Source organism: Carassius gibelio, chromosome B1 (assembly GCF_023724105.1).
Source record: "Carassius gibelio isolate Cgi1373 ecotype wild population from Czech Republic chromosome B1, carGib1.2-hapl.c, whole genome shotgun sequence".
NCBI classification, from domain to species: domain Eukaryota; kingdom Metazoa; phylum Chordata; class Actinopteri; order Cypriniformes; family Cyprinidae; genus Carassius; species Carassius gibelio.
In genome coordinates, this window is record NC_068396.1 from 10143762 (window position 1) to 10157441 (window position 13680).

At 36.1% G+C, this 13680-nt stretch overlaps 1 protein-coding gene across 1 annotated transcript; it reads left to right on the forward strand.

The window, feature by feature from the left end:
- The first annotated feature begins 797 nt into the window (after window positions 1-797).
- stim2a (tromal interaction molecule 2a) lies at window positions 798-13405 on the forward strand. Its single transcript, XM_052545312.1, has 12 exons — window positions 798-1572; window positions 1760-1890; window positions 4658-4772; window positions 4875-4986; window positions 5560-5675; window positions 6645-6822; window positions 7155-7332; window positions 7414-7575; window positions 8681-8781; window positions 8998-9236; window positions 9915-10098; window positions 10310-13405. Exons 1-12 carry the CDS (start codon window positions 1455-1457, stop codon window positions 11661-11663), a joined length of 2988 nt encoding a protein of 995 aa, XP_052401272.1. The 5' UTR covers window positions 798-1454; the 3' UTR covers window positions 11664-13405.
- Window positions 13406-13680: the final 275 nt, after the last annotated feature.

Below are 13680 nucleotides of genomic sequence, written 5' to 3' on the forward strand. Positions count from 1 at the left end.
CCCCACTGCTTGGCATCCACTCGCTCAAGGCCCAGTTTTATTTTTGGACCATATGAGGTTGTTGAGGTGTAACTTGAAACCTTTTTTCTGTTGCCATTTCTGAGTGTATGAGTCTTCGGCTATGTTAATCTGATAGGGCTCTAAATTTAATCCTGAGGCCAGGATTGTGTGTGTACATGTAAGCCTATATGAGAGAGTAAATGTTGTGTTTTACTGTGAAAGCCCTCCTAATTGAATTTTTTTTATTTTTTATTAATGCTTATTAATAAAGTTTGCCTAATTTTGTCTAACTCGGCATTTCATAACTCTAGAGTTGACTGTAGATATGCTCTCATATATATATATATATATATATATATATATATATATATATATATATATATATATATATATATATGTATATATATATATATATATGTGAAAAAAGAAAAATATATGAATTCAGCAGCTGTTTTGATGCATACCATTTAAAGTAAATAAGGTCCAAAATATTAGACTCATGACATAAGTAAATTAACAACAAAACAATATTATAAACTATTTTAGTCAACATTTTTAAGACGTTTTACTTAAAGCCCCACAAATTAATTCACAAATGAAAGCTGTTAATGACTAAGTAGGCTACATTCAAGTAGCGTAATTTTGTATGAAATGCATTCTTAATAGTTTTGAACAATGTCCTACTCGTTATCAAATATTTTATTACATGATTACTATTAATGTGGTAATACTGACGTTACTCCTAAACGTCCAATCACATAAACTAATTAATATTCACATCCCAAGTTAACTTCTACCTCTCAGCAAATCAGTTTACTTTGCAAGCGACATGCAATCTAATTAATATTCATGAGTCAAACGCTGTTTAAGGATTAGTGAACACGCTTTTTGGCTTTACAAGAGCAGACATACGCAAAATGCGAGCACGCGAAGTTTGGTGACATTTAGTAACTAGAAAGCTTTAATCGACACTCATTATCCAAACGTTCCTAAAGAGAAGTAGCCTACTGTCGCTTCCTCATAAGTAACTCGACTTTCAGAAGGACTTCAGTTCTCTGTCATCGTATTTTTGTTTTGGACTCCGTGTTTTTGAAGTGGAATACAATCTTTAGTTACATTTGTATTATCCAGTTTATTTTGTTTTTCCATTGCTTTGGGATTTAACAAGGAAGCCTTTTTTGAATCTTTTTTTTTTTTTTTTTTTTTACTTTTGGGATGTATGTTTAAACGTTGTGATTTTATTTTGGGGTTGCCAACAAACATTTCGAATAGTTTCTCGTTTTTGTGTGTGTTTTATTCTTTTGTGAAATGCCTACACTGGTGCTTTTCTAACCGGTGCGCCATAGCTTTTCTTGGAGCTGGAGCTGTTAATAGCATCACTATCACGTAACGTTGCATTTAGATGCACATGTGTTTTTTAAATCAGAGACAGTAAGCGGCACTTGAACCCTGCGATGCGTAAGTTCTGCCTCACCGTACTGCTCGTGCTGCGCGGACTCATCATCTGCGTCTGTTCCAGCGATGAACCACAGCACCCTGGACTGTACAAGGACACCACTGTGACCTCAACAGGCACGTGGGCACCACCAAATATATACAAATCATATAAATAAAACATTCACTAAACCTCAGAATGCTTAATGCACGTTTTGAAGATCCATGAACTTTGCAGTGAAATTACTAATAAAATGGTAATGTATTGACATGGCAAATGTTTACTGGATTACTTAACTCTTCCTCTGTCCATTTTTCATCGCAGATCCATGTCTGCAGATGAGCCCTCCATGTATAACGGAGGCTGACCGCTTCAGCCTGGAGGCTCTTCAGCACATCCACAGAGAGATGGATGATGATCAGGATGGAGGCATTGAGGTGGAGGAGAGTGTGGAGGTAATCAGCAGTCACAGATGTTTACAAGAACACAATCACAAGTCTGAAGTTTCCTCACGCCCTAATGTGAATCCTGCTGGGTTTCCACAGATCCTGGTCAATAAAGTTTCGTGAAATTGACTGTTAGAATAGATCAGAAAAGATCAGTTGAAACAGGTGATAGAATATTTTATCAATTTATCATAACTATACCTATTTTTAAGAATATCCTTTCAAAGTCTTTAAACAAGAGCTGCAAATTTAAACAAACTGTAAAACAGCTTAGTGCTGTTATCACACAGGCTACGATTTAACAAACAAAATACAGTGCCCTCCATAAGTATTGGAACAGTAAAGACAAAATTGTTCTGTTTGCTGTGGACTCAAGAAATCTGTAAATATGATTAAAAGATGAATATGAGACAAAACTACAGAAAGTCGCATTCTATTATTGGGTGATTCAACACAAAGATGTTTTACCAGCTAAGAAGATCAGCACTTTTTGAGTTTCATCTCCCTGTCTGATGTGAGCATAAGTATTGGAACAGTTGCCACACAGGTCTTCCTAAGTGTTCAGCTGTGTCCTGTTGCATTAATTCTTCAAATATTAAAAGCAGGGAATGTGTCTTATCAGTTATATCCATTGGTTCTGCATTCTAAGTCTTGCAATTCGTGAGCCAGTAGAGTTTTGGAACTGAGTTGATGGACTGATGAGACAAAGATTAACTTTTATCTAAGTGGAAAGCAAAAGAATGGAAAAATAGGGAACTGCAGATGATCCTAAGCATACAACCTCATCTGTAAAGCTTGGTGGAGGTGGTGTCATGGCATGGGTATGCATGGCTGTCTCTAGAAAAGGACCTCTTAATTTTAATGATGACTTATTGTGTGATGGCAGTAGTAGAATGAATTTGGAAGGGTACAAAATCATCTTGGCTACCAGTATTCAAGAAAATGCCTCCAAACTCATTAGAAAGCACTTCATAATGGATCAGGACAATGACCCAAAACAACCTGCCAGTTGAGTCAAGGACTTTATCAGGGCAAAGAAATGTAAAGTCTTAGATTGCCCAAATCAGTCTCAAAATTAAAATCCGATTGAACATTAATTTCACCATCTTAAGAGGAGACTAAAGACAGTAACTCCCCAAAACAAGAAACAGTTGGAACTGGGTGCATTAAAGGCTGGGGAAAAGCATTTCAAAGCATAAGAGCAAGAGTCTGGTGCTGTCTATGGGCTGCAGACTCACTGCTCTGATTGCATGCAAGGGATCTGCAACTAAATATTAACTTTTAATCTTTTACATCTGCCTTAAATTCAACTGTTCCAATACTTATGCTCACATCAAATAGTGCGATGAACACTTTTTATTTGGTTAAACATGTATGTGTCGAGAAACCTAATAACAAAATGTGACATTCTGTAGTTTTGTCGCAGATTCATCATTTAATCATATTTGCAAATGTCTTGACTCCACAGAAGAGAAAGCAATTTTGTCTTTAGTCTGTCCGATACTTATGGAGGGCACTTTATATCCTCTGCATGTTAGGCATAATTTGAAACATTTGAAAATTAAGAAATTAAGACAGACATAAATATTAGTATTGTAATTTTACAGCTGTAATGTAAAATTAAATTGTTATATTGTTTTTCTTAAATATTTAAATCACAGTTAAAAAGTACAACAGTATCTTTATCATTATTATTAGTATACAGCCAAATTTATATATAATAATTACATTTCACCAAACAGTGCAGCCCTGCAAACAAATACCACAGACCTGGAATTTATCTGTGAATATTGAAACATACAATATAGATGTTTTATCTGCGTCTAAAATGTAAACTTTAGAAATACATAAAATCCTTTATATTCTGTTTGTATTATAAATACAATCTACAGATAGATAGATAGATACATAGATAGATCATTGTGAGCCTCTAATCCCACTCTTTGCCTAAACCTTCTCAACAGTTAAAAATATAATAGGCATTTTTTGAATTCGGATTGGTTTAAAAAAAAATAAAAATAACCACCACCACCACCCACAACAACAACAAAAAATGGTTATATATAAAAATGTTTCTGGTCATCAAATCTGATTTGAGTGCGATATTACACACCGACAGAACTCCATCATGCAATATTTCAATATTCAAAATCATGCAGCCCTACTAGCAATCACAACAATGTGCTTAATCATCCTTTCCTCTTGTATTACATCTTGTTGCCGCTAATTGAACAAGTGGTGGAATAACATGAATGTATTAGTCTAAGGATGTAAAACTTATAAACCCACACAGACCGACAAGCTCAGCTTTACCATTGGTATGTTTATGTGATGTTTGTGGAAGAGCTGAAGTGTTATGCCAGAGCAAACTCGAGTTTCTGTCCTGAGCTTGTTGGTCAATTTAGAAACATGTTTCCACCCAGCACCTAAGACAAACTGTTCAGGCTTGGCACTGGGAGAACATAGCAGAGGGGGATGAGTTTCTAAGTAATGTCCTGAAGTACCTCCGAGTCTCTGGTATTGGGTTACTTTTCCTTGTTGCTATAGATATGGCTTAGTTACTGTAGATGTAAGCAGTGAAGAAGCCTGCAATCAAGTGGTGCATCTGATTACAGCAGAGACAGATACCAAAACACATTCCCAGACTCAAGTGACTCTTTCGATCTTGAATGTTTACTCAGCTGTTGTTTTAAATGTGCCACTACATTTGTAGGATATGTGTAAGTTCATTTAAATCAATTTCTCTTTTATATCTCTTCTTTGTTTCTTACTGTAGTTCATAATTGAAGATATGCAGCAGCAGCAACAGGCAAACAAACACAGTAAACTCCATCAGGAGGATCAGCATATAACTTTGGAGGAGCTTTGGAGGGGCTGGAAATCTTCTGAGGGTAAGATGGTCTCCATGATTCAGTCTTGCCATGTTTTCAATGTAAAATAGTCACTTTCTTCCTCTCTTTCGGGTTTTTCACTGCTTCATTTCACTCTGTTAGTGCATAACTGGACTCAGGAGGATGTCGTGAGGTGGTTAAGAGAGTTTGTTGAGTTGCCTCAGTATGAAAAGGGCTTCAAAGAGCTGCGTGTCAATGGGAACACCTTGCCCAGGTGAGTTAAAACCAAGACTGAACCAAATGAAAGTTCAGCCTTGAACCATTTAAACTGTAATTGTCTAAAGTTTAAAGTTTCGACAGGCATTTGCACCTAACATTTTTTGTATGTTAGCCAAACCAATCCACAATAGTTAAAAATGTATAGGCATATCAACTTACAGTGGTGATCACAGTTACAAAAAACTATTATACAGATATTTTTAATAGTACGAGAAATCACAGAAAACAGAATGAAAATGTTATAGTGCAAATTTAGGTAAGTGTACTAAATAAATATGATACTTATTATTCTTATTATTATCAAAGTTGAAGTCTGTTCTGATGCTTCATATTTTTTTGGAAACTGTGATTATTATTCTTTGATGAATAGGAAGTTCAAAAGAACAGTATTTATTTAAAATAGAGATCTTTGGTATCATTATAAATGTCTTTAATTTGATAAATTTAATGCATAAGTGCTGAAAATAAGAATGAATTTCTTTAAAAACAAATTTTGCTGAACCCAAACGTTTGAATTGTAATCTATCTACTTAATCTAAGCTAATAGTTTCTTGATTTGTTTTTACAGGATTGCTTCCAATGAGCCATCATTTATGAGCACATATCTGAAGATCCAGGACCAGCAACACAAACAAAAACTCAAACTCAAAGCTCTGGATGTAGTGCTCTTTGGCCCACCTACAAGTATGTATACACTTTACATATATTGACATAAAATTTAATTATTTTTAAATAACCACGTTTAAAACCATTATACATTCAAGATATTACCATTGCAGTGAAGTCATTATGAAGTCAAGTTGCTAAACTAAATAACTCTTAAATTTGGTCTTTTGCACCCCTGTAGCAGTGATTCAATTAATTTATTGAACTGTATGCATTGTATGCTTTAAAGGTGCTGTACATAACTTTTGTAAAAAAATATTTTTTACATATTTATTAAACCTGTCATTATGTCCTGACAGTAGAATATGAGACCGATAATCTGTGAAAAAAAATCAAGCTCCTCTGGCTCCTCCCAGTGGTCCTATTGCCATTTGCAGAAACTCCATCGCTCCCGGTAAAAAATAACCAATCAGAACTGCGGTCTATAACTTTGTTTGTGTTCAAAATGTAGAAAAATGTATATAATAAGCGAGTACACCATGAATCCATTTTCCAAACCGTGTTTTTGGCTTGTCCTGAATCACTAGGGTGCACCTATAATAAGTGTTTATATTCGGACTATTTTAGATTGCTTCGGGGGTACCGCGGCGGAGTAACCCAGTACCTTTGTGATTCTTCATAGACATAAACAGAGAGAAGTAGCTCTGGCTACAATGTTCTTCCGCAAGATGCAAGCAGTTCTGTTTATTAACCGCTAGAGCGTCAAAAGTTCCCTACTGCAGCTTTAACTGAAAATCAGATCATTAATTTGCTGAAGCCACAGTATAATGAATTCTGAACAGTTGTGGATTTTTAAATGTCATTATTAAATTTAGCTCTGACTGATGTGTATCATTTAAGCACATGTGAAATCAAATATCCATGCACCCCTTTTTGAGAACACACAGCAGAATGACTCTCTGAGCGTGAAATAAACACACAGTCGTCACATAATGTTTCATGTTTCATTGGCTGCCTGACCAATATCCCCATGTACCTTTGCTCCAGGACCCCCACACAACTGGATGAAAGACCTGGTTCTGATAGTGTCTGTAGTAATGGGGATTGGTGGATGCTGGTTTGCACGAGTACAGAATAAAGCATCTAAGATTCATATTTCAAAGATGATGAAGGACCTGGAAAGCTTGCAACGAGCTGAACAAAGCCTCACAGACTTACAGGAGCAGTGAGTACATCTTCTAGATTTCTGAACGATCACATTCAGCAAGAGTTGAAACAATTCACCAAAATAAACTGGGTGGATTTGTACTCGATTCAACAAGTCAGAGTTTATGCTTTTTTAAAGAATTCAGTAGTCCAGTAGTAGTTTTGCTGGTGGGCTTATTAAAAAGAATTACCAACCTCAAACATTTGCTCAGTAGTGTAAAATTCAGTGTTTTTTTTTTTTATTAACAAAAAATATCTGGCACTAAAATAATAAAGTCCTAAATGAATACCCTTCTTTTAACAAAAAATAAATAAAATAATAATAAACGCTGCATTTTTAATTTTTGAAAGGTTGGAAAAGGCCCAGGAAGAGAAGCGCACAGTAGCAGTAGAGAAGAAGAATCTAGAGGAAAAGATGAGAGATGAGATTCAGGGTGCTCAGGAAGAGGCCAACCGCCTGCACAAGCTTCGAGATGGAGCAGTGAGTGAACTCACCCGTCTTTGGTATGCAGAAGAAGAGCTCGAACAGGTAAGGATCTGCATTTCTCAGTGTTAACATATCCTAACAAGACTTCAAAAAACCCCATGGTTCTCTGGGCTCCTTGTACAGGTGCGTGATGCACTGAAGAGGGCCGAGAAAGACATGCAGTGCCTCTGGTCAGTTCCTGAATCTTTGCAGCTGTGGCTACAGCTCACCCATGAGGTAGAACTCCAGTACTACAACATCAAGAAGCAAAGTGCAGAACAACAACTAGTCACGGCTAAAGATGAGGTATTTTAAAGATGAATGAATCTCAAATGTATTATCATGCATAGAGTCAAATACACAGTGATTCATGTTTTCAGGTTTCAGTTGTTTTGCTTTTTGAATTGAAAAAGAATTGTTCACTCAAAAATGAGAAAGTGCTGAAAATGTACTCACCCCGCAGGCCATCCAAGATGTAGATAAGTTTGTTTCTTCATCGGAACTCATTCAGAGAATGTTAAAATTCCATCACTTGCTCACCAATGGAGCCTTTGCATTGAATGGGTGCCGTCAGAATGAGAGCTCAAATAGATGATAAAAGAATCACAATAATCCACACAACCCAAGTCCATCAATTAACAAATCCATCAAGACGTTTTTAATTCAAAACCACTGCTTCCTGCTCCTGGAGGCGTGCCGTGCTAAAAAGTCACATGCAAAACACAGAAATTAGATGCAGTTTTACTTGATGTCTGCAGTTCCGAATGATAACGGGGATATTTTATAGCTGGGAATGCTCTGTCTTTCATTATCAAATGATGTACAAATCCAGTGTCGAACTGGGCCTTGTTTATAAAACAAACACACTTACAAAACACTGTTGCTGCCCTGGAAAAACAAACTGCATTCACTGTTCAGGTAACGCTGGGTTCATTCGGAAGTGGAACAAGGGGTTATCTTCTATCAGAAACTTGTACAAACCTGTAACGGGTGTATTTGGCATAGAAATACTACATCACACAAACTTTAGTCATGTTTAGCATGACAATCCAACTTTTTAACAGTGTAAATAACTCAGAATCCATGAAATACAGTAGCATTAGACCCCCCCCCCCCCATTAAATTATTTTTAATTTCAAACACATAGCTTTTTGTTTCACAAGATGTTAACTGACAGACTAGGGTGATTATTGTGAAGTTATCAGCTGTTTGGACTCTCATTCTGACGGCACCCAGAGGACTCATTGGTGAGCAAGTGATGTAATGCTAAGTGTCTCTAAATCTGTTCAGATGAAAAAACAAACACATCTACATCTAGGATGGCCTGAACTTGAGTACATTCTAAGCAATCTTTTAGTTTTGTGTGAATGTTTAGAACTGTATTATTCAATCACTTTGTATTTTTGCACAGGCTGAGAAGATCAATAAAAAAAGGAGTTCTGTGTTTGGTACACTACATGTTGCACATAGCTCCTCATTGGATCAAGTGGATCAGAGAATTCTGGAGGCCAAGTAATTTGTTTATTCTAATTTTTGACTTAATTCACTATGAATAAATAATGCAGGGAAATATCTTTGAGAATTTTTTTTTTTAAATATGGGTCCCAAACAGTTTTTTTGGGGCTAGTTAATCTATGCTAAATTTGAAATTTCAAGAAAACATCTGAATCATGAGTAGACTTAGTATGGGCTTCCAATGACCTGCATACTGTTTGTATTTTGTAAAAGGAATGCACTGGCAGAGGTGACTGCTTGTCTACGGGAGCGTTTGCACCGCTGGCAGCAGATTGAGAGCTTGTGTGGTTTTCCTGTGATGAAAAACGCTGGCCTGCCCAGTCTCACTGCTACACTATACCCAGACCCCAACTGGATGCTAATGCCCCGGTCTGCAATGCAATCCTATCAAGTGCCCGTTTCGGTGGAGGACATGGATGAAGAAATACCTCAGATTATACCACAGATTCCTGGTTGGTACTTGGGTTATTTCTTTTAATAGTTAAATGTGTTTTCTTTCTTCTGTTTTTATATTATTTAGACAAAGTGAGATTAATATGTCAGCCAATCTGATTTCAATTTAATATAAATCAGGACATTTTGTGTATGGTATGGAAAAAATAGCTTACAACACATTATAGCACTTTTAAAGGGTTAGTTCACCCGAAAATGAAAATTCTGTCATTAATTACCATCAGCTTGTGTCAAACCCATAAGACCTTCGTTCCTCTTCGGAACACAAATTAAGAAATTTTTGATGAAATTTGAGAGCTTTCTGATCCCGCGTTGTGGTACTCTCGTAAAAGACATTATTTTTGTTTTCTTTGCATACAAGAAGTATTATTGCAGCTTGATAAAATTAAGGTTGAACCACTGATATCACATCATATTTAATGATTTCCTTACTAGCGTCATGGACCTTGAACATGGTAGTTCCCTTGCTGTCTATGCAGGGTCAAAAAGCTCTCAGATTTCATAAAAAATATCTTAATTTGTGTTCCAAATTGAACGAAGGTCTTATGGGTTTGGAACGACATGAGGGATTAATGACAGAGTTTTCATTTTGGGTGAACTTTAAGTAATTTCAATTAGATTACTCAATGTTATATTACTGAAACAGGTGTAAAGTAATCATATATTTTACTTTTCAGTCACAGTTGCACCTCTGAAATGTTCTCCACGGTCTCTGGTTCGCTCTCGCCGATCTGGGCATATTGTGTCATCACCTGTCATCCTATCACCTGACCCAGACCTCCTGATTCCCATACGAACTCCACTACGCCGATATGGAGATGAAGAAGAAGAGCATATCAAATTCTCCCCTCTCGTGAAACAGTATGTCAGCCAGGCATTTTGTCCTTTAATTTTGCATTACATTACTTTCATTTTGCAAGAAAAGAGCAGTTCAGAGATTCTTAAAAATACTTTACAATAAAGTTCCATTCATTAATATTAGCTCATGCATTAGGTATCATGAACTAATAATAACCAAAAGTTTTAGAGCATTTATTAACCACTTGTTAATGAACAAACATCTCTTTGACAGGGAGTCTATGGAAACATCTTCAGATACAGATTCTATCGGGTCTTCCATCAGCAGAATGTACAGCACCCTTGATGTCCCATCTCGGAGAAAATATATTTTCTCTGATAAAATGCCCCGAAAGATCTCCCTGGATGAACAAGACGACAGTCCCTCACGCAAAATCTCGGAGGAGATGGACGAGTCTTTGTTAGTGAATAACACCTCAAGGAAAGTTTCACGAGACGAACTGGACCTTAATACTCCATCAAGAAAGATGTCTAGAGACGAACTAGAGGCCTCTGTGGACCCTCCTAGACAACTGAGTAGAGGAGAAACTGAGGCCAGCATTGACTCAAGGAAATTACCCAGGGATCTACCTTTCGATTCCACAATGAGGTACTACTCTACAGAAAAGATGTCTCCAGCAGCGATCAGCATGGATAGTCAGAGACAACGATCACTCAGAGACAGAAAAGATCATATGGACAGCATTTCTAGAGTGATACCAAAAGCAGAATTTGATATAGAGACCACAAGTACAACTAGATATTCAGATGCCTTTAACACTTCCATTAAACACAAAGAAAGCCGGGATTTTACAACCAATATCCAGCGAGGAAGAGCGTTTAGGGTAAACTCCTTTGATGCCACTTCTGATAGTTCAGTGGAAAGCTCTAAAAAATACAAGATGTTAGGCAAAACAGATTCATACAAAGACATCCCTTCACGATTGATGGCACAAGATGAATTTGATCTGCCCATGGATTTTGAAAGACAAAAAATGAGAGATATTTCCACGGATTTGGCTTCAAGGAACATACTGAAAGATGAGGTCGAGAGGAGCAAGTCCTTTAAAGAGAATAGGGATAATCGCATGGAAATTCCCTCCAAAAAAGTCTCTCGAGATGAGCAAGAATTCACAATGGAGACACAACGACTACAACGCAAGACAGACAGCTCTGTGGAAACTCCGATGGGTAAAATACAGAGAGAAATGGTGGGTCTATCTGTGGAGGCTCCAAGGCTTAAGAGATCGCAGGAGGAGTTTCTGGTTGCAAACTCAGGACAGTTTGGCCCACCTGACCTCACTGTTAGTTCCCTGATGCTCTGGAAACCATCCTCAGACTCGCTTAGCACACTAGTGTATGACGGCATTCTAGAAAAGTCCTACGAGAGCCCTCTCATGCCTAGTCCTGGGGATCTCAGTCATGCAGCTTCAGTGTCTTCCTCTTGCCAAAGCCTTCTTGGAAATGAAGGTCAATCTGCAAATTTTTCTTCTACAGAATCTGTCGGTAAAGACAAGGGCAAGAAATCTTCAAAGCTCAAGAATATATTCAAAAAGAAGAAGGAAAAGGAAAAAGATAAAGACTCATAAGGTTCAACAAGATGTAGGAATTCAGACACTTTTAAAAGGCCAAAGTCACTTCTAAAACTGGTTTGGAAAGCTGCCTTGTAAACTATAACATATGCAAAGCTAAACACGCTGAATGGAGTGCCCTTGGTTTTTCTGTGATATGCAGGACCCAAAACAAATGACCCTCAGCTAAATGGGTGCAATTTTGTGAAATAAACAATCAGAACTGCACTTTTTGAAGTGGGATTTAGAGACACTGTATTGCGTAAGATGTTCTGTCCAGTGAAAGCTGTTGAATTAGATATTTATTGCACATATTTCTTTCTTTATTGCAGATGTGTTCATCATTTGAAATAATTTGTGATGATGTACTTAGACTTTTGCATATTAACAGATCATTGTAGCAATTGAAGAGAAGATCACAACAAGCTTGATTTTATTTAATTTACTTGTTTTCACAAAATGTCATTAAAAATAGTTCAGTAAAATGAAGACAAAACCAAATAATTAAAGGTTAACTAATATACTCTATTTACTACATGAGTACTAATAATGTATGAAAATTAATCTTTTATTAATTGCTATTTAATGAATAAATGTATTTATAAATTCAAATAAGAAATAAATATTTATTAATTTAACAATTGATTCACAATTTTAAGTATTATTGTGGAGTCTGTTTGATTTTGTTTTACAACACTTGGGGCAATTTTTTTTTGTTCAGTATGCAATATACAATAATAAAATTTTACTATAGAAATATTTTTCTTGAAATTACATTTATCCCAGTATAATTGCAGATATTCTGTTGGATCCTGCCCTTTTCCATTCTATATCATCATGTGAAAATAGAAAATAAAAATCTAATTGAAAATTGTCATAGTTCACCCAAACGTGAAAAATTGCTGAATATTTACTCACTATCAGGCCATCCAAAATGTAGATGATTTATAGAAATTTAGCAGTACATCACTTGCTCACCGATCTTCTGCTGTGAAGTATTTATAAGAAATAAATACATTAACACATTTGAACTTTAAAAATACTCAACGATCTAGAGTACATAATCTATAATAATGCTCCTCCAATAAACATACCTCCCTTGTTGTCCTCTTAGAACAAAACCTACCAAAAAATTTGTTTAGAACTGTTTTCACAGTGTGTGTTCACAGTGTGTGTGCACTTCGGAAGGGTTAAATGCAGAGAGAGCATGAATTCTGAGTATTGGTCATCGTACTTGGCTGTATGTCACGTCACTTTCTGTTTCAAGTTATAACATCTTCGTGATGGGTTTGTTTATTACAAACTTGCAGCTTTTCTCTTCACAAGATGTTAATTGATGGACTGGAGTTGTGAGCATTACGTGTGGATTATTGTGATTTTTTTTATCAGATGTTTGAACTCTCTGTCTGACGGCACCTATTCATTGCAGTGGATCCATTGCAGAGCAAGTGAATCTCTTCAGAATAAACAAGCTTATCCACATCTTGTATGGCCTGAGGATGAGTACACTGTCAGCAAATGTTCTTTTTGGGGTTTACTATTTTTTTTTATCAAATTGGTTAACATTGCTGGAAATGTACATTCCAGCAGGCAGGGGTTTACAGATCTTAATCACTTTGAAAATAACCAGGCTGATACAGTGAAAGTTTGGATTTGTCATACTTTGCATGATTAATGACAACCGATATCTGTGAATATTTTAGATAAATAATAATATTGAAAATGTTTCAACCGTATGACCTAAAGTAGTAGGAAATAAACAAGACATTCTCAAACACACCCCTACCTATTTTTGTTTCCATAATTTTTTATGATGTTGTTAAAATGGTCTCATCTTGATAAGTGAAAGTAAAAAATGTAAATTTAAATATATGCATTTATCAGACGCTTTTATCCAAAGTGACTTACAGTGCATTTAGGCTATCAATTTGTACCTATCACTATCTAAGTTTTGACACAACATCTAAATTACATTTTTCTGTCATTATATTTAATGTGCAAACAGTGTCATGAAGTGTATTTATTATCATGAAAC

Coding starts and splice junctions, on each gene's coding strand:
- stim2a (XM_052545312.1), top strand. CDS start 1,455: ATGCGTAAGTTCTGCCTCACCGTACTGCTCGTGCTGCGCGGACTCATC. Junction 1,573..1,759: donor CACCACTGTGACCTCAACAG/GCACGTGGGCAC, acceptor TTTTCATCGCAG/ATCCATGTCTGCAGATGAGC. Junction 8,782..8,997: donor CAGAGAATTCTGGAGGCCAA/GTAATTTGTTTA, acceptor ATTTTGTAAAAG/GAATGCACTGGCAGAGGTGA.